At 41.7% G+C, this 23,399-nt stretch overlaps 1 protein-coding gene across 1 annotated transcript; it reads left to right on the top strand.

Annotated features, from left to right (window-relative positions):
* The first annotated feature begins 12,939 nt into the window (after positions 1-12,939).
* Positions 12,940-14,067, top strand: LOC141629160 (uncharacterized). The gene has a single exon (XM_074442204.1). It carries the CDS (start codon positions 12,940-12,942, stop codon positions 14,065-14,067), a length of 1,128 nt encoding a protein of 375 aa, XP_074298305.1.
* The last annotated feature ends 9,332 nt before the right edge of the window (positions 14,068-23,399 follow it).

Genomic DNA, 23,399 nt, shown 5'->3' with positions numbered 1-23,399 from the left:
TAGTCAAATTAGGTAAAAAGCCTCTGATTTGCAAGCGTCTCATTGAATCGTCATTCACAAGTCCTAATCTACCATGCCATAAATCAAAAGAATCAACAATATAAGCAGAAGTAGAGTTAAGCATTATTATTCATTCCAACAAAGGTGTCCAAAACAAACAACCCACCACAAGAATAACCTTTCCCCACAAACTCACCATGGCGACTTAAAACAAGCTTGTCACCTTCAAACACTAGGTTAATACCAACCTTATTAAGCAAAAAACTAGAAAAAATTCCTATGCAAAGATGGCACAAATAATACATTTTGTAGAGCCAATGTTTTTCCAGAACTCAATTCATGTAAAACTTTACCCTTACAAAGCGCCTCAGACGAACTTTCATTGCCTATGTAAACATGGTCAGAAGTAACCTCAAAATCCGTGAACATGTCACGGTAAGCACAGAAATGGCGAGTGGCAACGGTATCTACTACCCATTTCATCTTGCTTCCAACCAAGTTCACTTCAGTAATCATCGCAGCAATAATTTGATTGTCCTCGGCCAGATTTGCTTGGGGTTTTTTTGTCTTTCTTAAGGACGGCACGTTGGTTGCATTGATAGGCTTTGTGACCAGGTTTGCCACAGATGTAGCATGCCTAATTATTTTTCTCGAACTTGTTATCTTTTGTTTTCTTTGTGTTGAGATTCTTATTTGGTACATTCGGCTTCTTCTGGAATTTCTTAGCATCCCCACCATGTCCTTTAGATCTGTCAAATTTAGGCACAAAAGATTCAACAAGATTAGTTTTGATAAAACCATCGTTAGACAATTTCTCTTTTTCCTGCAATTTTTTAGCCTCCTCAATTTTAAGATGACCAACGAGCTCCTCAAGAGCCAAAACCTTCTTTTTATGTTTGAGGTGGTTGCGGTATCCATCCCAAGATTTGGGCAGCCTTTCAATCAGCACATTAGCCTGCAACACCTCGCACATCTTCATTCCTTCGGACAGAATATCAGTTACCAAGTTTTCATACTCATGAACTTGGTCCAAAATTGGACGATCTTCCACCATTTGGAAATTAATCCATTTTTCAACCACATACTTTTTCTTTTCAGCATCATCCGCTCCATATTTATTTTCCAAAGTCTCCCAAATAGACTTAGCAGATTTGTTATTGATAAAGAGATCAAAAATCGGATTAGACATATGACTATGAAATTGACCACGAACAAGTTTGTTATGTTTTTCGTAATTGATCTTTTCTAGTTCAAGTCGACTGGTTTGATCAGAATCAGTGGGTGCTTCGGGACAGTCGGAGAGCGGAACATAATCGACTTCAAGTTGTTAAAAAAATATCAGCAATTTTTGGGACCATATTTTGTAATTGGTTCCATCAAGTTGTTCTAATTTGGAGAGATCAGGGAGAGCTTTAGATATTGCGAAATGCATTTTGTGAGTAAATAAAATTAGCAGTAACAATATTAAGCTTCTAAATTGTTGGAAAAATAGTTACTGCAAGGGCAAATCAAACGAAATAAAAATGGATTAGAATAACTTCAGTGTGTCATGGTATGGAAGCCATAGCCTTAGAAGCTTAATCGCCCTCAACACGGTGTTGTCCAACTGAGAACGACGCTCCCCAAGGTATACACGGTGCTCTTTCAATTTTCACCAAATTGAAAAGAGTAGGAACTCCAAAGTTGTTTCTCAAATTTTATAAAGAACAGAGGAGAGAAAGTATATTTGATAGAATAAAATTGGATGATAAAAGACCAGAAAAATCATCCTTTTTATAGTAAAAAGATGGACCAGAAAACAGATGCAAAATAAATGAAATTACAATTCTCAAAACTGACTTTGTGGGAAAACCCAAATTGTCAATTTTCAAAGCAGACAACACTGAACACGAAGAGTTGCAGTTCAACGAATTAAAAAATAAGACGAGAAAAAAAACTTACCGGGTCAAAAACAAAACAAACCCTCCACACGGCGCGAGCCAAGCCGATCAAAAACAAAACAGACCCCACCACAAGGACGGAGTCGGCGGCGCGCGCGTGGGGAGAGTACATACTAGCCTCCATAATAACAAATACCTAGTAGAAGGGTACAAGGGAAATAAACATAACAAAAGTTCCTTATTTTACCAATGTGGGACAAAATACTCTAGCATTTCCAACAATTACATCGTCTATTAGACATTGTAGTTTATACGCTGGTTTTTATATGTATCGAAAAGAGTTGAATTGAACTAAATTAAACGGAGCTTGATAAAGCTAAATTAAATTGAACTTAAATAAGAGTTAAATTGCGAAGAGATGAGTTGAGCTGAACTAAATTGAACTTAATAAAACTGAACATATATGAACTGAATAGAGATGAACTGAACTGAACTGAGCTCAAATTAAGTTCAAAAGAACAAGGCTTTTATTAGGAAGTTATATATTCTAGCTAATATTATGAGATTGTATTTTCCTTAATAGCAATATCCGAGCCTTGATTTACGGATATTGTTACGATATCGTTATTAGCCTTGTACTCTATTTAAGCCACATTATGGCTACCCTAATACAATTAAGCATTCCCCTCATATCTCTTAACATGGTGTTAAGCCTGGAAATCCGCAGACCGCCCTGATCAGCATTTTATCTAAACCTGACTGACATGTTGTCAGGGTGCCAGGCTCTCAGGGCACATGAAGATAGGCGCCAGGCCATGGAGAGGACAACGGTCAAAATATCAGGATGATATTTGATCATATCCGCGTATATTAATGGAAATAAATACGCAGCATTAAGTATAAAGATTATGCAAGAAAAACGGTAATTAAGAGGAGATATTCAAAGAATTATTACCAAAGAATTATGGAGAATGTTCACCTTCAATGCTTGATCATACAAAATTGTTCAAGATGGGAAAGTTATATAAGAGACACTTTGAAGATATTGGAGACACATCATTGATACACAAGAAGAAATATACACATTACTTAGAGAAATACAAGCATTGTTATCGTCATATCTTTATTCTCCCAAATCATATAGTGAAATCCTCTCTTGGCTTGGTGCCCGTGGTTTTTTCCCATTCAAGGGTTTTCCACGTACAAAATTGTTAGTCTTGTTATTGTTGTTATTTTACTTATAGCTCAATATCGTACCCTGATGACCCGACCAATAGTCCAATTAGAGCTAGTTAACCCTGCACAACATCACCCTGACCTGATTTCGCCCTGCACAAAATCCACACAAAACAATTGGCGCCCACCGTGGGGCATCTAGCTCTCTAAATCCTTTTTTCTTATCTTACAAAAAACTCAAAAACCTACAAAAATGGCCCAACCCACCGTTGAGGAACAATTGAATATAGCTCTCCAAAAAATCACTGAATTGGAAAGCCTGAAAGAAAAAGTGGCCCAAATCAAGCAAAAATCCTGCAACCGAAAGAATCGAGTCCCCAAGCAAAAAATTGGAAAAAACCCAAGGGGCAGGCTCTAAATTCCAACCAGGAACCCCATTTTCATCAATCATCAAAAACATTGATTTTTCCAGCTTTGGGAGCCCAAGTACTCCTAAGATCACTAACGTAGATGGTGATGATGAACCAAAAAATGATGATAAACCTGATGAATCTGCAGCAGCCATCATGATAGTAGTAGTTCAGGAGATCAAGAAACTCAACGAAAAATTCGACAAGATACCGAGTACCGCCAAGATGGAAGAAGTCGCCCGACAATATCTTTGATTAAGCCCTTCATAGACGAAATAGCAAAAGTAGACCTACCAAAGAAGTTCACAATTCCATCCATGAGGGTCTATGATGGAACCACGGATCCACAAAATCACGTGGCTCTTTACAAGCAAAAGATGTTGGCTGCGTCTATCCCCAGCGAGTTCAGACAAGTTTGCATGTGCAAAGGATTTGGAACGACCCCGACCGCCCTTCCCTCGCAATGGTACATCAACCCGCCTCGGTAGTATCCATTCCTTTGCCAACCTGATCAACGCTTTCAACCAACAGGTTTGCAAGTACCAGGGAGTTGGAAAAACGATCCAAAGACCTTTACCGAGTTGCGTGAGCCTGATGAAACTCTCGGGACATTCCTTGCAAGATTCAACAAAGAGAAAGTGTCTATACCCAGGTGTGACGTTGAAACAGCAGTGGAGGCATTCAGATAGGGGTTACTACCACATAGTGACTTATACAGTGAACTCACTAAGTATCCTTGCCACATCTTCGAAGATGTTCAAGCCAAGACCCTTGCCTTCATCAGGCTGGAAGAAGATAAAAGCTACAAACTTGGATCACCCAAAGGGACCAAGGGATCATGAAAGAAGCAATAGGAAAAGCAACGAAGGAACAACTACATACCTACTCCATATTCCGGGGATCGGATCGGAAAGTCAACCTGGCTCATGAATATCAAGGTAAGGTTAAGGTTTATCCACCTATCTCCGAGCATAACTTTAGTGTTGATATTGCGGGATTAATCCGGAGGCTTGACAACATGGGCACAAATTTGTTAGATGGCCCAAGAAATCGAAAAATCCAAATCCCATGAGAGACAATTCAAAATGGTGCATTTCACATGGATATTGGACACACCACGATGACTGTTTCACCCCGAGAAAGGAAGTAGCCTACCCGCTAAAGTCGGGATACTTGAAAGACCGATCAAGATGAAGGGCGGAACGCAAACCGAATAAGGAAAATCGGAGCACAGGCAAGATCGTAATCTCCCTCCACCACCACCACTCTATGAAGTAAAATTTATATCTGGCGGTTCAGAGATTTACGGCCTGACAAGTTCAGCAGTAAAAAAGATAGCTAGGACACTGAGGACTGTGTCACCCTGCAGGCTGGATCCTGTTCCAACAATCACTTTCAATGATTGTGACCTGGTGGGCATCCCTGATGTCCATCATGATGGCCTGGTCATTTCTATGCAGATTGGAACAGCCACATTAAGAAGGATCCTGGTAGATAGAGGCAGCTCAGTAAACCTGATCATGCTTGACGTACTGAAAGCCATGAAGATAAACGAGAATCAAATTACCAAAAAATCCAGCGTCCTAGTAGGATTCAGTGGTGAAACCAGGAGCACTCCAGGAGAGATCCACCTCCCAACCTATATGAAAGGAGTCTCATCCTATGAAAAGTTTGGGGTCCTTGACTGCTTATCATCCTACAACGCCATCCTGGGCAGACCCTGGATTCACAATGTCAAGGCCGTACCATCAACCTATCACCAGTGCATCAAGATACCAACAGACTGGAGCATAGCCACAATCAAAGGGGATCACAAGACAGCCCAGAGTGCTACACAAAGACCTTGAAGCCTTCCAAGGCGGGTAAGTCCCTGGTATAGCAATTACAATGCCACTCGGGAGCACTTATGTAGCACCTCCCAGAATGGAAACAGATCAGGTAATTCTTGACCTTGAGTACCCTGACAGGTATGTTTTAATAGGATCTGACACACCAGATAGTGTCAGGCCTGAACTGGTAAGATTCCTTAAAAATAAATCATCTTGGTTTGCTTGGTCACATTTTGATATGACTGGAATTAGCGCTGATATTATTACCCATAAGCTCAAAGTTGACCCATCTTTTAAGCTTGTGCAGCAGAAAAGGCGCAAATTTGCAGCTGAAAGAAACACCATAATAAATAAAGAAGTAGAAAAACTCTTGGATATGGGGATGATCAGGGAAGTAATGTACCCTGAGTGGCTGGCTAACGTAGTTGTTGTGCAGAAAAAAAATGGGAAGTGGAGAGTCTGTGTAGACTACACTGACCTGAACAAAGCTTGCCCTAAAGATCCATTACCCCTACCTCATATTGATGCCATGGTAGACGCCACAGCAAGCCATGAAATGCTGACATTCATGGATGCTTCCAGCGGATTCAGTCAAATAAAAATGCACCCTGATGACCAGGAGAGTACTGCATTCATTACAGACCGAGGCATATACTGTTACACTGCCATGCCTTTCAGCCTGAAGAATGCAGGGGCAACGACGTCGGCGCCTGTCAACATGATGTTTAAAAACCAGATAGGTGACATCATGGAAGTATACATAGATGACATGGTGGTGAAATCCAAGAATGCAGAAGATCATGTGAAGCACCTAGAAATAGCATTTGAGATATTAGAAAAATATAACATGAAGCTGAACCCTGCAAAGTGCCACTTTGGAGTCTCTACAGGCAAATTTCTTGGATATATGGTCACAAAGAGAGGCATAGAAGCAAGCCCTAAACAGATAAAGGCTATCCTGGAACTACAAATCACCCAAGTCTCAAAAGATATCCAAAAATTGACAGCCGGATAGCCGCCCCGAACCGCTTTATATCAAGATCTTCCGAAAGATGCAAAACATTCTATAACCTCCGAGGAAAAATAAACAATTCCAAATCGACGGATGAGCATGAGGCAACTTTTCAGGATCTAAAATCCTATTTATCATCTCCACCCTTCGGCTAAACCGAGAAAAGGGAGAACGTTAGTCGATGTACCTATCACATCGACACAAAGATCAAACATGCAATCCTGGTAAAAGAACAGGACGGGCGGAACATCCGATCTACTATGTAAGTAAAAGCCTGCTAGATCTTTGAGTTAAGGTATGGACTACTTGAAAAATATGTTTTAGCTTTAATTATGTCATGTACCAAGCTGAGACCTTATTTTGAAAGTCACCCCATTATAGTCAGGACCAACTTACCCATAAAATTTGTCCTGTGTAAGCCTGAACTTTCAGGCAGGATGGTCAAATGGTCAGTACAGATTAGCACATATGACATCTCTTTTGAACCCAGGGCAACGATCAAATCGCAGGCCCTAGCAGACTTTGTGGCTGATTTTAGCCCTAACTTAGAACCAGACCTGATAAAAGAGGTCAATCAGCTAGAGAATAAAACCCCAGACCAGGAATGGACCCTATTCATAAATGGGGCATCCAACGCCAGGGGGATAGGGTTAGGACTAGTACTTAAATCACCACAGGGAGATGTGATAGCTCAGGCTGTAAGCTGTGAGTTCAAAGCTACCAACAATGAAGCAGAATATGAAGCCTTGATAGCAGGCTTAAAGGTATGTCTAGACCTCGGTATTCAAAACCTAAAGGTAAAAACTGATTCACTCTTAATTGCCAATCAAATAAAGGGAATTTATACGGCTAAGGATGCAAAAATGATTTCGTATTTAGAATATGCAAAAAACCTTACCGCTAAATTTGTTTTATTTGATATAGATCAAATATCAAGAGACACGAATACCCAGTGATGCTCGCCGACCTAGGTTCAAATTTTACCCCCACTGTTTTCGATAAAATACCAATTGTGCAATTATTAGAGCCAACCATCAGCAGACTTGAACAGATCAATCCTGTCAATCAGGACAATAACTCTTGGACTAAACCCTATTACGACTGGTTTCTCCGAGGAATACTACCTCAGGATATGCATGAGGCAAGGGCCTTTAAAATTAGAGCTTCAACTTATGTTATCATCAATAACACCTTGTTCAAGAGATCGCAAGCTGGACCCTACCTGAGATGCTTGGAGCCTGACGAAGCCAAGCTAGTACTTCAAGAGATACATGATGGACACTGTGGCAACCATAAAGGAGGAAAGAGCCTGGCAAGCAAAGTTCTCGGAGACAGCTACTCGGCCTACACCGAGGGCCGATCGCTCGAATACTCTTCAAAATGTGAAGCCTGCCAAATTCATGCACCAATCATACATTAGCCATCTGAACTCCTTCATTCAATCTCCGCACCCTGGCCATTTAAAAAGTGGGGCATGGATATTGTGGGAAAATTGCATGTAGCTCCAGGACAAAAAGTCTTCATGTTAGCCATGACTGATTACTTCTCCAAATGGATTGAGGCTGACTCTTACAGGCAAGTAACCGAAAAGGAAGTAATATCCTTCATCAGGACAAACATTATTTGCAGATATGGAGTCCCATCAGAAATAGTATGTGACAACGGAACTCAGTTCGTGGGGAAAAGGACCCAAGCATTCTGCTAAGAATGGAATATCAACCTGGTAACATCGACCCCTGGATACCCAAAAGCTAACGGCCAGGCAGAGTCAAGCAAAAAAGTAGTCATAAGTTGCCTAAAAAAGAAGCTGAAAAGAAGATGAGGCAGATGGGCTGAAGAACTTCCATTAGTACTATGGGCAGACAGGATAACTCCAAAGATCGCAATGGCCAAACACCTTACTCCCTGGTGTATGGTCATGAAGTCGTCATTCTGCGGAAGTATAGGTACCAACATCCGGATGCGGCCTAAACAACGTTGAAACAAACAAAGACTTGATGCAAGATAACTTAGTCCCGAAGAACTAAGAGACGCCGCCAAAATCGGATGGCATCATATCAACAAGCGCTTTCAGGACTTACAATAAAAACGTCGGGTCGGGGTCTTCAAAGAAGGAGACCTTGTCCTATGCAAAGTATTTCCAAATAAAAAGAAAAATCAAGCAGCAAACCTGGCTCCCACGTGGGAAGGCCCTTACTTAATTGATTCAATTGTTGGACAAGGAGCATACAGGCTCCAAACACTAGAAGGGGAAATGATCCCAAGATCCTGGAATGTAACTCATTTAAAACTATTCCATATGTAAAGATCAGGCTACAATCAGGTATAAATTAAATCACTACTCAACCCAACATGCTATGTGATGAACTACATGTTTTACATGCCTTGTCTCGTATTTTATACCTGTTCAACTAACCCATCTATTTACTTTTTGAATCCTGAACAATTATACATAATAAAAGATTATATGCATAAATATTCAGGATTGAGGGCTACTCTATTCTACATTCCTGAAACAAAAAAAAAACAAAAAAAAAATCTGCACTTAACTGTGCCTAACGAGTTGGTAACCACCACCAGATACAGTAAAAAGTCAGGGCCAATTAGGCATGAAATAATTGCCTGACCTGACTAGGTTTACTGCCACTTATTACAACCGTCTGGACGCAGCAAGACGGGTGCAAGGGTGTTTTATCCCGACCATCAGTCTAAACGCCCTCCTGACAGGCCGAATACCAAGCCCTCCAGCTAGGCAGGGGACATAAGCCCTCCTGACAGGCCGTATTTCCCACCCCTTCAACCATTATAGCAAAAACTATACTTGGTTGAAATACTCGTGATAAATTAAAACAAAAATAATGTGCAGGTTATTCAAAGCTAGATGCTTGACAGCACCAACAGGATGAAATTCACAAGTAAAGCAAAAGATAGGATAAGCCAAAAGAAGGCCATCATGCCTATATTAATAAAAACCTTTACCCCATGGGGCAAAGGCGCCAAAATATTCATAAAGGCCAGGGAGAGTCCCCCTGGCCCAAAACAGGAAAATAAAAATAATGTTTGTCCAGGGACATCCCCCCTGGATGGGCCAAAATACCAACTGAGAATTAAAAAATATCACTGCTTCTCCTTAGAAGCAGCAGCATCAACAACCTACTCCCCGCTCTTAGCCGCCTCAGCCTCAACGTCCTGCTCCCCTGGGGAGTCAACCTCCTGTTCATTCTCCAAATTATGCAGGTCAGGATACTTTGAAGCAGCAAAAGCCATCTCAGCTGCAGGATCCCATTTGGCCCTGGACTCGACAGGCTCCGACATAGCAGCTGCCCTTCCCTTGATATAGAAATAGAGGGAAGCATCATCCAGCCTGAACTCCAAGTCATCCCTCTCTTGGGTGAGCTCCTCATTTCTGTCCAGGGCTTCCTGCAATGTACCGCTTGCTCGAAACGCCTCGCCTTAGCAAGATCCCTCTCGGCTTGCACCCTTGCCAAGTCGGCACTTTAGCACCAGTCACTCGCGCAAAATCCAAATCGGACTTGACCTATCATAACTGATCTCATCGGTTCAATTAAGCCACCAAAGAAGTAGCCTGATAGGCATTATGGAGACAAAGTCGCAACAGACCCTGGTCAAAAAACAAGAAAAGTGTGAGTAACTTATACCAACAATAGAAAATTACCAAAACAAAACACACATAGAAATTATTCCAAACTTACCTCCTCACAAGAGCCAGGGCACCACCAACAGGGGGGACGAGTGATCCATCAAGCAACTACCGAGTAGCGGTCTCAACAGGGTCAAGGGTAAGCATGACATCCGATTTAGAAGTTGCATAGTCCCCGATTTTCACCTTAGCGACCTCCATATTATCCAACCTGGCTCTCACCTCCCGACCAGGGCGAAACATCAACATCTTCAATTCTCCTTTTACGGGTTGTTGAACTTGTCTCGATAGGGGCGCAGTGCGATGAGTGACCTTGGCGACATCGGATTTGCTCGGTCAAGTCAATGACAGTTCATATCCCCGCTTCCCGAGGGCCTTCCTCCTTGATCTTAGCCACTGGTGAAAGGTCACCATACCAAACCTGGCAAGGCGAACAGACGACCGGTAGGCGCAACACGAAATACTATATCGAGAATATAAACCAAGCATCATCGAAACCCGGATAAAAAGAAAAGAAAGTTTAAAATGGACTCACTTTCAAGTAGTGGCACTAGCGACCCACTGAAGCTTTGGCCGGCACGGGAACACCGCCACCTTCAAACAATGAGGAAGGTGACCAACCCCACAACAAAGAGGCCAGGACCTCTCCAAAGGAGGAATAGCAAGGAAGGTAGAAACATTGGGAGTAGGATACTCGGTTTGAAGAACTTGATCATCAATCACGCACATAAGAGGTATGACTCATTATTTTCATTTTTCACTAACAGAAAAACATGCGGTCAAAGAAAGAAACCAAAAGACTCACCACCACACAGGCCTCATGATTTAAATACGCCGGTCGGGACCCGCTGTTGGTCCGACAAACATATAGCCTTGAGCCCACCCTTATCATGGCCGCTATCCAAGTTACTCGAAGAGGAGTAGTAGACGCATACGACCTTAAAACTTATACGGCCATGATTTGTTTGTTTTAACAAAGATAACGGTCTTCAAATCATCAAGAGAAAAAGAAATATTGTGTTTTTTACAGAGGTTCTCAATAGAACATACAACCTTCCACATCATCGGCATTAATTGATAAGAGGGAACACCAATCTCCTTAATAACCTCAGCCATAAGAGGAGAAAAAGGAAGCTTACAACCTGCCCTGAAGGCCCAGTCATGGATGCAAAACCAACCAGGATAAGCCCAGTCAGCCCTGAAAGGAGAATCCTCAGGGATCCAGACTTCAGCATCAGCAGGGATAATTCCTTTATCCTTCAAAATTTTCTCGAACTCAGGCTTCAAACGGTTTTGCAGGAGACTGATCTTCGTTTAAAGCCTCCGTAGGCTTGAATTGAAAAGCACCATGAGATATTGAGATCATCTCCAATGGAGGGTCACTCAGCTTATTTACTGTGGGAGATGGAGCAACAGAAGAAGCAGGCAAAGTTTCAGAAGAAACTTCCTCAGGTTTCGAGGAGGAGGAGTTGCGAGAACTGCACGCCAGTAGATTTTTTCTTTGCGGCCATTATTTGAAGAATTATGGAAGATTGATTAAAGATTTGGGAAGTTAGGAATTAAGAAAACTGAAGAAAAAGAAAGTTAAAGAAAGAAGATAAGAAGAAATTGTGTTGATGAGTTCAACTTAATGAAGCACCCAAGTATTTATAGCAAAGAAGATTAGGGTTCCAGCCGCAAAATCATTAAGGAAGTTGCAGTAAATATCCACGCATCAAAGAATCGCAGAAAAGAGCCGTTACGAGAAACTAATCGGGGAAAACTTAACCGTTGGGTAATCTTACCAAGATTGAAGTTATCTCCTCATTTTTTTCGTCCTCGCACTACCAATAAGGAGATAAGGGGCAATTGTTAGGCCTGGAAATCCATGCAGACCGCCGATCGGATTTTATCTAAACCTGACCGACAGTGCAGCCGTCGGGGTGCCAGGCTCTCAGGGCACATGAAGATAGGCGCCAGGCCATGGAGAGGATAACGGTCAAAATATCAGGATGATATTTGATCATATCCGTGTATATTAATGGAAATAAATACGCAGAATTAAGTATAAAGATTATGCAGTGAAAACGGTAATTAAGAGGGAGATATTCAAAGAATTATTACCAGAATTATGGAGAATGTTCACCTTGAATGCTTGATCATACAAAGTTCTCAAGATGGGAAAGCTATATAAGAGACACTTTGAAGATATTGGAGACACATCATTGATACGCAAGAAGAAATATACACATTACTTAGAGAAATACAAGCATTGTTATCGTCATATCTTTATTCTCCCAAATCATATAGTGAAATCCTCTCCTGGCTTGGTGCCCGTGGTTTTTTTCTATTCAAGGGTTTTCCACGTACAAAATTGTTTGTCTTGTTATTGTTGTTATTTTACTTATAGCTCAATATCGTACCCTGACGACCTGGCCAATAGTCTAATTAGAGCTAGTTAACCCTGCACAACATCACCCTGACCTGATTTTGCCCTGCATAAAATCCACACAAAATACATGGTATCAGAGATTCCTCTTTTCTCAAAAATAACCTAATTTTCCACCATGAAAATCCTCAAATCAGCCGCCATGTCCGGAGCTCTTGCCTCCAACGCTTCTCTAAAAATCGATCCTCCTAGCCCCTATTATCTCGGTTCACATGATGTTCCTTGTGCAAAAGTTTCTAACATTGTTCTTCCCCGCGACAATTATGACGCCTGGCCCTGAAGTCTCGCCGCAAGTTTGGCTTTGTTGATGGGTCAATAAAGAAACCCACCGATGCCTTTGAACTCGATAATTGGGTGGTTGTCAATTGTACGATCATCCAATGGATACGTAATACGATTGATGAAAGTTTGCTCGACAATATCTCATATCCCGATGACGCCGCTGTTTTGTGGTCCGAACTCAAAGCACAGTTTGCTGTTATAGACGGTACGATGATTCACGGCCTTAAAACTCAATTAAATAATTGCAAACAGACTAAGGGGATGGATGTGACTACTTATTTCGGAAAACTCAAGTCCCTGTGGGATTCTATTGCTAAACATGAACCTCCGTTTATGTGTCGCTGTGGCAAATGCGAATGCGAGATTGGACCCAAGGCTTTACAGCGACAAGACAATGAAAGGTTGCATCAGTTTTTCATAGGACTCGATCCCACCTTATACGGTAATATTCGCTCTTCTCAACTTCAATTGGATTCGTTACCTACCCTTAGTCGTGCTTACAATCTCGTTCTTCAAGAAGAACGGCTGCGTGCTGAGACCGTACCGAATGTCTCTGATGTGGCGATTTTTGCTACCCCGTCTGCCAACACTGATTGGCGTATTCTCCGTGACAAAGAATGTACTGAAAAGCTTGGCCTGTTTTACTCTTCCTGTGAAACGCGTGGTCATAAGGTTGCTAGATGTTTCTTTAAGACAATGCGTTTTCCGGAATGGTGGGGTGATAGGCCTCGTACTCTAGCTGATTATCGTCTTTATAGGGCTCGTGCTGCCTCTCGCGGGTCTGGTGGCTCAGCTGGTCCCACAGCTGGTGCCAGCTCCTCTAATGGGACGACTAAGTCCTCTGCTTCAGACCCGCCAGTCCATGCTAATGCCATGATCATCAATTCCTCGGGTCATTCCTTGCTCTCCTCGGATCGTCTAAGCGGTATGTCCTGGATAATTGATACGGGTGCCTCCAATCATGTCACTGGCACTCTGTCATGTTTGGAGGATCAAATACAAATTCCGGGCCGAACTGTTGGGCTTCCTAATGGCCAACAGGTCGTGTCTTCTGTGATGGGTTTGGTTTATATTAATGAATTTCTTACTCTTCGTTGCGTTTTATTCGTTCCCACCTTAACATGCAATTTACTATCTGTTCCTCAACTAACAGTGGATACTACTTATTCCTTTGAGTTTGCTAAGAATTCTTGCCTTATTCAGGACCTTTCTTCGAGGAAGACGATTAGAGCCGGTGAGCTACGGGACGGACTATTTTGGATTAAAGCGGGGGCGCGGCCATTGGCGGTGAATAAGGTGTCTGGGCACGGGAATTTTGATCTTTGGCACATGTGTCTTGGGCATCCGTCAGATAAAGTGGTCAAGCTATTCCCTCTTTTAGCAGTTTGATTTGCAATAAAGATACAATTTGTGATGCTTGTCATTTGGCTAAACAAACTCGTGATAGTTTTCTTTTGAACAATAAGCGTGCAACGGACTTATTTGAATTAATTCATTGTGATTTATGGGGACCTTATCGTATTGCTTCATCTTGTGGTGCGAAATATTTTTTAACCATTGTGGATGATTATTCTCGTGCAACATGGGTTTATTTATTGCTAGATAAAACTGAGGTAACCGATATGTTTATGAATTTTATTCACATGGTTACCACTCAATTTTCCAAGACCATTAAAAATGTCCGGAGTGATAATGGTACCGAATTTAATTGTGTTGCTGGCTAGTTTTTTCAAAATGGTATAAAATTTGAGACTTCTTGTGTGGGCACACCACAACAAAATGGGCGGGTCGAACGTAAACACCGTCATATTTTGAATGTAGCTCGGGCCCTTCGTTTTCAAGCCGGTCTACCAGAGTCCTTTTGGGGTGAGTGTGTATTGTCGGCTGTTTACTTGATCAATCGGACACCATCCCCTTTGATTACTAATTTAACTCTCTATGAATGTCTTTACGGTGTTGCCCCAACATATGACAATTTACAGGTCTTTGGATGTTTGGCATATGCTCATAATCAACATACCAATGGTGACAAGTTTGAGAAATGCAGCCGTCGTAGCATTTTTCTTGGGTACCCAAATAACAAGAAAGGATGGAAACTTTACGACCATGAAACTGATTCCATTTTTGTCTCTCTTGATGTTGTTTTTCATGAGTCCACGTTTCCTTTTACTGCTATGGCTTTTGAGGCTTAACCCTCTGACCCGCTCCTTCCTGATGAGCCGTTTAATGGCACGGACATGGTCTCCGAGGTCCCTCACACTCCTGCTGCTACTGATACTTCTCTCCCAAATGCAACTACTGCCATAACTGCATCGTCTGAACCTGATCCAACTGCCGCCTCTGGGTCTGCCGATAATGCAGGTTCGACTTCTTTAAATTCCGGGTCGAATGCAGAAATGGGTAAAGGTCGTCGTTTAAAATTCCCAAATTCCTGCCTCTCTGGTTATGTTCTTAACACCGCTAATAGTCCGTCCTCTTCTTCTAGCACACCGAGCGCTCCAACGTCCTCCTCAGGTAGACCATACACTCTTACTAATTATAATGATTGTAATTCTTTTTCCGTCAAGCACCGTAAGTTTCTTGCAACTGTGACCGCAAGCATGTAACCGCCTTCTTTTAAAGAGGCTATTAAGGATGCTGGTTGGTATGACGCTATGAAACAAGAAATTGACGCTCTAGAGCGTAATGATACTTAGGAGCTCACTAATTTACCGACGGATAAAAAGGCTCTTGGGTGTAGATGGGTGTACAAGATTAAATATAAATCGGATGGCACTGTTAAACGTCTCAAAGCCCGACTTGTAGTATTCGGCAATCATCAAGTCGAGGGGATTGACTATGGAGAAAATTTTGCTCCAGTCGTAAAAATGGGTACCATCCGTGCTTTCCTTGTTGTGGCCGTTATAGATAACTGGGAGCTGCATCAAATGGACGTCCATAATGCTTTCTTACATGGCGATTTAAATGAAGAAGTCTATATGCGTCTTCCTCCTGGATTCAGCCGTGGGAAGGAAGGCAAAGTGTGTCATCTCAACAAGTCCTTATATGGTCTTCGACAGGCTCCTAGATGTTGGTTCGCCAAGCTCACTTCCGCTCTTAAATCATATGGTTCCAAGCAGTCATATTCAGACTATTCCTTATTTTCTTACCTGCGCGATGTGGTACGTCTATTTATTCTTATTTATGTGGACGACTTGGTCATTGCGGGTCATGATTCTTCCACTGTTGCTCAATTCAAGGCAAATTTGGGGACTTGCTTTAATATGAAGGATTTAGGGCCATTAAAATATTTTTTAGGCCTCGAAGTTTCTCGCAGCACCGAAGGTATATATATTTTCCAGCGTAAGTTTGCCCTTGACATCATTTCTGAGACTGGTCTGCTTGGGTCCAAACCCGCTGTTATACCGATTGAACAACATCACGCATTGGACACTGCAACCGGTGATATACTCCCAGATGCCGAGCCTTATAGGCGCTTGGTTGGTCGGTTGGTTTATCTCTCTGTTACCCGTCCTGACTTGTCCTATGCCGTACACATATTGTCTCGATTTATGCATCAACCACGCTGTGAGCATATGGCTGCTGCGCTACGGGTTGTTCGTTACCTCAAGGGCAGCCCGGGTCAAGGCATCCACTTACGTGCTGATAGCTCTTTAACTATATCGGGCTGGTGCGATTCAGATTGGGGTACATGCTCACTCAGTCGACGCTCGGCCACGGGTTGGTATATTTTCCTTGGCGAATCACCTATTTCGTGGAAGACTCGTAAACAACACACTGTCTCTTTGTCTTCCGCTGAAGCTGAATACCGGTCTATGGCAAATATTGTTTGTGAATTGAAATGGTTGAAGGGGCTTCTCTCGAACTTTGGAGTCATATTGTCTCGACCGATGCATGTATTTTCCGATAGTCAGTTCGCCCTTAAACTAGCTAGCAACCCGGTATTCCACGAACGCACGAAACATATCGAGATTGACTGCCATTTCGTGCGCGATGCTATAACCGAAGGCTTAATCGCTACTTCGCATGTTTCGACCAAGGATCAGCTCGCTGATATTCTTACTAAGGCTCTTGGGGCTTCACAATTTCTTACTCTGCTCCGCAAGCTGGGCACTCTTGATCTCTATGCTCCAGCTTGTGGGGGGTATTAGGAAGTTATATATTCTAGCTAATATTATGTGATTGTATTTTCCTTAATAGCAATATCCTAGCCTTGATTTACGGATATTGTTACGATATCGTTATTAGCCTTGTACTCTATTTAAGCCACATTATGGCTACCCTAATACAATTAAGCATTCCCCTCATATCTCTTAACAGCTTTAGTCTTTCCTCATAATATATGTGAGTATATTTTTTACTAAGTATATTGATTAGAGTAAATAATTAAAATTAGTTGTATAAGTTAGGATATACAAGTAATTAAAAGAAAAAATGCGTCCTGACAAGCTGGCATTCATTGGATAAGTAGACTCTCAAAATTCCATATAGAAAAGTGTCTCTCTTATGTATAAGTATTTTCACTTTTTTTAAAAGATTATCAAGAGATATAAGTTGAGCTGCGTAATGTTATTATGTACAAGTATAATTTTTCTGGAGCACTATCCATCTTATTTGGTTAATACATGGTGGAGCTACATAGCGATTTTTAATAGCCACGTTGTCATGAAGGTAGTTAAGAAATTTGTCTTCTTTGCTTTTATACATTGGTATAGTTCCATCATAGTGTCACGTCCTTACTTTTTGGAAGTATGAATAGAGCGTGTGCCACTCGTGCCAAGTCGACAACCTTGGCTCAAGCTAGTCAGGCAAACTCCAACGAACAAGTATATCATTCGGAAGATTGGTAGGAAATATTACAAGTACAACATTGTTGAGCGGAATAAGTACAAATTTTGAATATATGAAAGAGAATAATGTACGAGTAATGCTTACACGATTATATTACAAGTATGTCTCTTGAATATTACAAGAATATATGAGAATGTGTAAATCTATATGTGTTTTTGGATAATCTCTTAATTATTGGAAACGATGGCCTAAGGCCTCTATTTTGGAGGGAGGAACATTTGTTCCCCTTCATGTTTGGCGCCAAAGGATACATCCATGGGGATGTATAGGGTGGTTGCTCTTAGGGGGAAACGTACCATTCAAGGGGGATGTATGGTAGTTAATTAAATCTGTTGAATGTAGATTAAGGGGCTTGAATATAGACAAGGGCTGGTTATATCACATCCCTTGGTTTCCTTGATGCCTCTTCGCACAAAGTAACCACCTATCTTTCATGGACTAAGAGTGGACTTGGTAGTGAGCTGCCCAGAGTACTTCTGAGCTGACTTATACTCAACGTGAGCTGCCTGCACTTGAGGAAGCTTATCTTGAGCTAGCGTGGACTAGCTTTGAGCTAACCTCGTCTTCATATGTGATTGTACGCTTCTTGTGAGCTGTCTCGAGCATGCTTATACTTGAATATGCGCCATGGATACGTCTTAGTGCTTGAAATGAGGTGAGGCGTGACATTCTCCCCCACTTGAACGGTGATGCCCTCGTCAACCCTCTATTTGACGTGACCATATCTGTTGATAAGAATTACTTCGGCATTTCAAGATCACGCCTCGGCGAAATGCTATTGTTTGCTTGAGGTTGGCCTTTGGACACCTTCTTTGATTTTCTTCTTGATTGGCCAAAGATTTACCTATGTCTCCATCTTCTTGGGTCTTCTTCCTCGCTTAACTTGCGTTATACCCAACATTTCTTTAATTGGATGGGTCTCTTGTCGTGATAGGTCGGCGAGAGATCCGTACTTAATCGTTTCTTCACCAATCTTGATGTTGAATTGCTGTTCTTCAACAGAAATAGTGAGTCGATCCTGGGCTAATGTCCATCGCCTTATTGACTCCATAAAATCGGCACCAAGCAAAACATCATCACTTTCTACGTCGACAACCATGAAATTGGTCATTCCTACCCAATCACCAATTTGGAGGGGCACCTCATATGCCATAATACATGTGAGATACTTGGAATACTTTTTCGATCTTATAGTTGATTGGATGCAGGAAAACTTGATATGATCATGTATGGCTCGTTCGAGGGGAAAGAAGTTATGCAACGCTCTTGGATCCATCAAACCATTTGCCAACACATTGTTGACTCTCCCTTGTGTTGTCCATATAAACTTTGGGGGTAAGACATCGTTTACCTCCACGAAAATATCTTCATATGGGGTTTTATTGTTTCCAACATTGGCGACCCCAAAATCTTCTTGACTCGTGCTTGGTGAATTGTCGGCATTCGATTGCTCATGGTTGCAATCTAAACTGGGTAACTCGTCCTTTCGAGGACGATCTTTCTTCTTTTGGGACCTTTCGCGTAAGGGGTATTATTCTTTCTTGGGTATGTCATTCATATGGCGTCCCTTCTTCCTTGGGCCCGTGATTACGCGTAGTGAGGCAAGCCTTCGATCATTCATCCTCCGTCCGTTTTCGGGCACGAGAGGGACTGGTAGGCGACTTTCAATAAACATGAACTTATTTCCTTCAAAGGTGACTGGTGGGATGGCCCGGAAGAAGTCCATACCCAAAATATAAATAGGGTCATCCATAGTCACCATAGTAAAATCCATTTTTCCATTCCAACTCCCCACGAAGACCGGCACTCCATGGGCGATTCCGTGGATGGGCATAGACGATGAGTTCACGGCCTTCACGGCCCCTAATCCTTTGTCGTACTTAATACCCCATTCTGTGACCAACTCTTTAGTCAATAAATTGTGAGACACACCACTATCAAGTAAACATATAGTCGGCACACAATTCATCCTTGCTTTAATAAACCTTAGATCATTGTCCTTGGTCGGCATTTGCCTTTCCTTAGGCATCGGTCCTTTGCGTTCACCAGCGTCCCGATGTGCATCGGACTTCCCCTTTGGTTTCTTGGACATGATCTTGGGAAAATGAAGCGCTCTCTCTTGAGCTTTGTCATTTGATTCCTTCTTATCTGTATACGCCTTGACTATGGCATTTATCTTCTGCTTTTGTGGGCAATTACGGATGGCATGCGGACCATCGCAACAAAAACACCCAGTTCTCTTTTCTATCACATCTCTATGTGATTCTTCTTTAGAACTTCTCGTGTCCTTGGTCTTGAATGACTGGTTCTTTGGCTTGTGGTGGGATAAATGGTCTCCCCCACTTTTCCCTTTTAACATCTCTCGGTTCTCGATGAAGTTCTTTCCTGATTTCTCATATTGGTCATCTAATGACTCCGCAGAAATGATAGCATCACTCAGGGTCTTAACATTGCGACACCTGAGTTTCCGTTTTGTCCAGTCTTGAAGACCGTCCATAAAGTAAAGAAGAAACAGGTTGTCGGTCATACCATCAATCTCTATTAGAAGGGAAGTATATTTCTTGACATACGCCCGAATAATTCTTGATTGCTTCAATCTCCGTAATTTTTTCAAGGCAATGTCCTCGGCATTTGCCGGGTAAAATTGTTTCTTTAAGTCGGACTTGAATCCAACCCAAGGGTTGATGGTACATGTTTGTTTTTGTATATCTTTTTCTCGTCTCCTCCTCCATAAGATGGCGTCTTCGGACAAATACATTATGGTTATGCCAATCTTTGCTTTTTCACCGATTATGCGAACATTGTTGAAATAACGTTCCATGCTCCAAAGGAAGTTGTCAATTTCCTTGGAGTCTCTCTTTCCTTCATACTTGGGTGGTAGCGGTACTTTGATCTTTGGTGCGTCAAAGTGTGAAGCGTTCTCGATGCTTTTTATACGAAGATCAACCAACTCTGCCTTTATCTCTTTACATGCCTTGGTTAGACCGTTTATCTTCTCAAAGATTAGGCCTACATCCATGGTATCGGTCATAGAGGCATCGTCTAATGCCTTAACACATTGCAACAACCCATTAAAAGAACCTTGTTGCACGCCTAAGTCTTGTTCATTCTTGGCAAAGCGATCTTCGATCTCTGGAGAGGCCTTTCTCGCCAAGGGTACATTATCTTTGCGCAGGATGAATATGCGCTGGCCATTGTCCCATACCAATGACCCTCTCCATTCCTCTCCATTCCTTACCATTTCTTTTTTGGTGATATACGCTAGCGAACCTCGCTCTGATACCACTAGTCATGTCCTTATTTTTTGGAAGTATGAATAAGGCGTGTTCAACTCGTGCCAAGCCGACAACCTTGGCCCAAGTCAGGCAAACTCCAACGAACAAGTACATCAGTTGAAAGATTGGTAGGAAATAATACAAGTACAACATTGTTTTACGGAATAAGTACAAGTATTGAATATATAATAGAGAATAATGTACGAAGAATGCTTACACAATTATATTACAAGTATGTCTCTTGAATATTACAAGATCATAAGAATATATGAGAATGTGTAAATCTATAAGTGTTTTTGGATAATCTCTTGACTATTGGAAATGATGGCCTAAGGCCTCTATTTATATTACTAGGGCCGAATAGGTGTGATTGGCACCCATTGGAATTTTGGAGGGAGGAAACATTTGTTCCCCTTCATGTTTGGCGTCAAAGGATACATCCATGGGGGATGTATAGGGTGGCTGCTCTTAGGGGGAATGTACCATACAAGGGGGATTGTATGGTAGTTAATTAAATCCCTTGAATGTAGACTATGGGGCTTAAATGTAGACTAGGGGTGGTTATATCACATCCTTTGGTTTCCTTGATGCCTCTTCGCACTAAGTAACCATCTAAATTTCATGGACTAAGAGTGGACTTGGTAGTGAGCTGCCCAGAGTACTTGTGAGCTGACTTATACTCAACGTGAGCTGCGTGCACTTGAGTGAGCTTATCTTGAGCTCGTGTGGACTAGCTTTGAGCTAACCTCGTCTTCGTATGTGATTGTGCGCTTCTTGTGAGCTGCCTCGGACATGCTTATTGTAGATACCCAGTATTTGTCGATTCTCCAACAAACACCCGATGATTATCGGACTACAACATGCTTAGGAATTGCAGCGTTTGATCGACAGTTTTGTACAACTATACGTCGGATAACTTAAAACGATTTCGAAAACAAAACATTTCAAAACTTTTCAAAAGTACCTAGAGTGTTTAATGCATGACGACGGGGTCGCAATGACACTAACTTGAGTCAAAACCGACACCAGACCAAAAACCGACTCAAAAATTTAAATCCCGACTCCAACAACGAGTCAAACCGAGTCAAACACAAAAACAAAACTTTTCAAGACTTCCATGTTAAGTATTTCCGGAATGCTTCATCGTCAATTACAAATCATGTCATCCAAAACATAGGATATATCAAATCATGATTTCAATTGCGTGATAGTGACAAGACACCTCGAAGACTGGCGAAATGGCTGGCGCCTCTTCGAGCAGCCCATGTGGCCACGTCGCTCAAAACGCACACAACCACCCATTTATCTATAAATACCCACCTTCATACACCATAACACCTAATGCGAGTGTCCGCCCCCTCATCTCTCCCTTAAAATTCTAGACTCGACTTCTTAAGCCACAAACCGACACGTGTTTTTTACCTACCGATCGAAAACACAAGCCTTACATATTGTTTAGCACCGTCATCGTGCATTAAATCAGTTGACCGACCATCTCGACCAACTACACCATCACTAAACTTAAAACACTCTTTCACATTGCTAAAATGGTTTTTAAACCGAGTTTTCCGACCAAACAAGTTGATACACTTTCGTCGATTTCTGGTCTCAAGCCTAGCCTGTAAGTATGAGGGTGTAAAAATCCTCTTCTAACATGTTTTTCATCTGTTTTATGACTATAACATGCTAAAACATGCATAACATGAATCAAATATAGGTTAGATGAGCCAAATCGGATTTTAACCGGAGACAGGGGATGCTTGTATAGCAGGCAGGCTCGCGCCTAAACCCCCTCTCAGGCCTTATTCCAACCTTGTTTGGTCTCATCTTCCTCTTTATTTCATTTCTTATTTATAATCGGTTTTTAGCATTTCAAATATCTCAAATCATTTTCATGATAAACTTTTAACCGTGAAACATTTTCACCATTTGTTCCTCATACCGTGACGGTTTAATCCGTGTTTCAGTGATAATATTTGGTTAATTACATTTTAAAGGCATTTTAAAACCTTTTATTTCATTTCTTTACATTTCAAAAACAAACATATTAGTCATAAATACAATATCATCCTTGGTTCCACATACCATGTCGGTTTTAAACCCGAGTACGATGATAAACATTGACTAATCACAAACAAATGAACTTAAAACAATTAGTTCATCATTTTTCAAAACTATTCATGTCAAGCTTGCAAAACCGAACCCGACATCGAAAATCGTCAATACAATGATGATTATTCAAATCTCGTTCCTCATATCAACACAAAAGCGGTCTAAACGACCTTTTCAAACCAAGACGGGTTCAAACACCCTCTTTTTAACCACTTTACAAACGTTTTAACAGTCAAAAAATGCCCATGAACCGTCAGCTGACTCGCGCCTAAACAAGCTAATCATTTTCAAATTTTCAAACCAGGACAGGCCTGTTTGCATAGTCGGATGGCTCGCGCCTATATAGGCTGCCTGATGTAGACCATGTTTCTTTCCAGTACTTGTCTAGGACGATCCCGACTTCGGATAACCTGAATATAGGACGGATCAGATGACAAATCCGCTTTTTTTACATTGTATTTGCAAAACGCCTTACTAAGACAA

The sequence above is a fragment of the Silene latifolia genome, chromosome Y (assembly GCF_048544455.1).
Source record: "Silene latifolia isolate original U9 population chromosome Y, ASM4854445v1, whole genome shotgun sequence".
In the NCBI taxonomy this organism is placed as follows: domain Eukaryota; kingdom Viridiplantae; phylum Streptophyta; class Magnoliopsida; order Caryophyllales; family Caryophyllaceae; genus Silene; species Silene latifolia.
The sequence above is the reverse complement of the archived record's forward strand: the minus strand, read 5'-3'. Positions and strand labels throughout refer to the sequence as shown.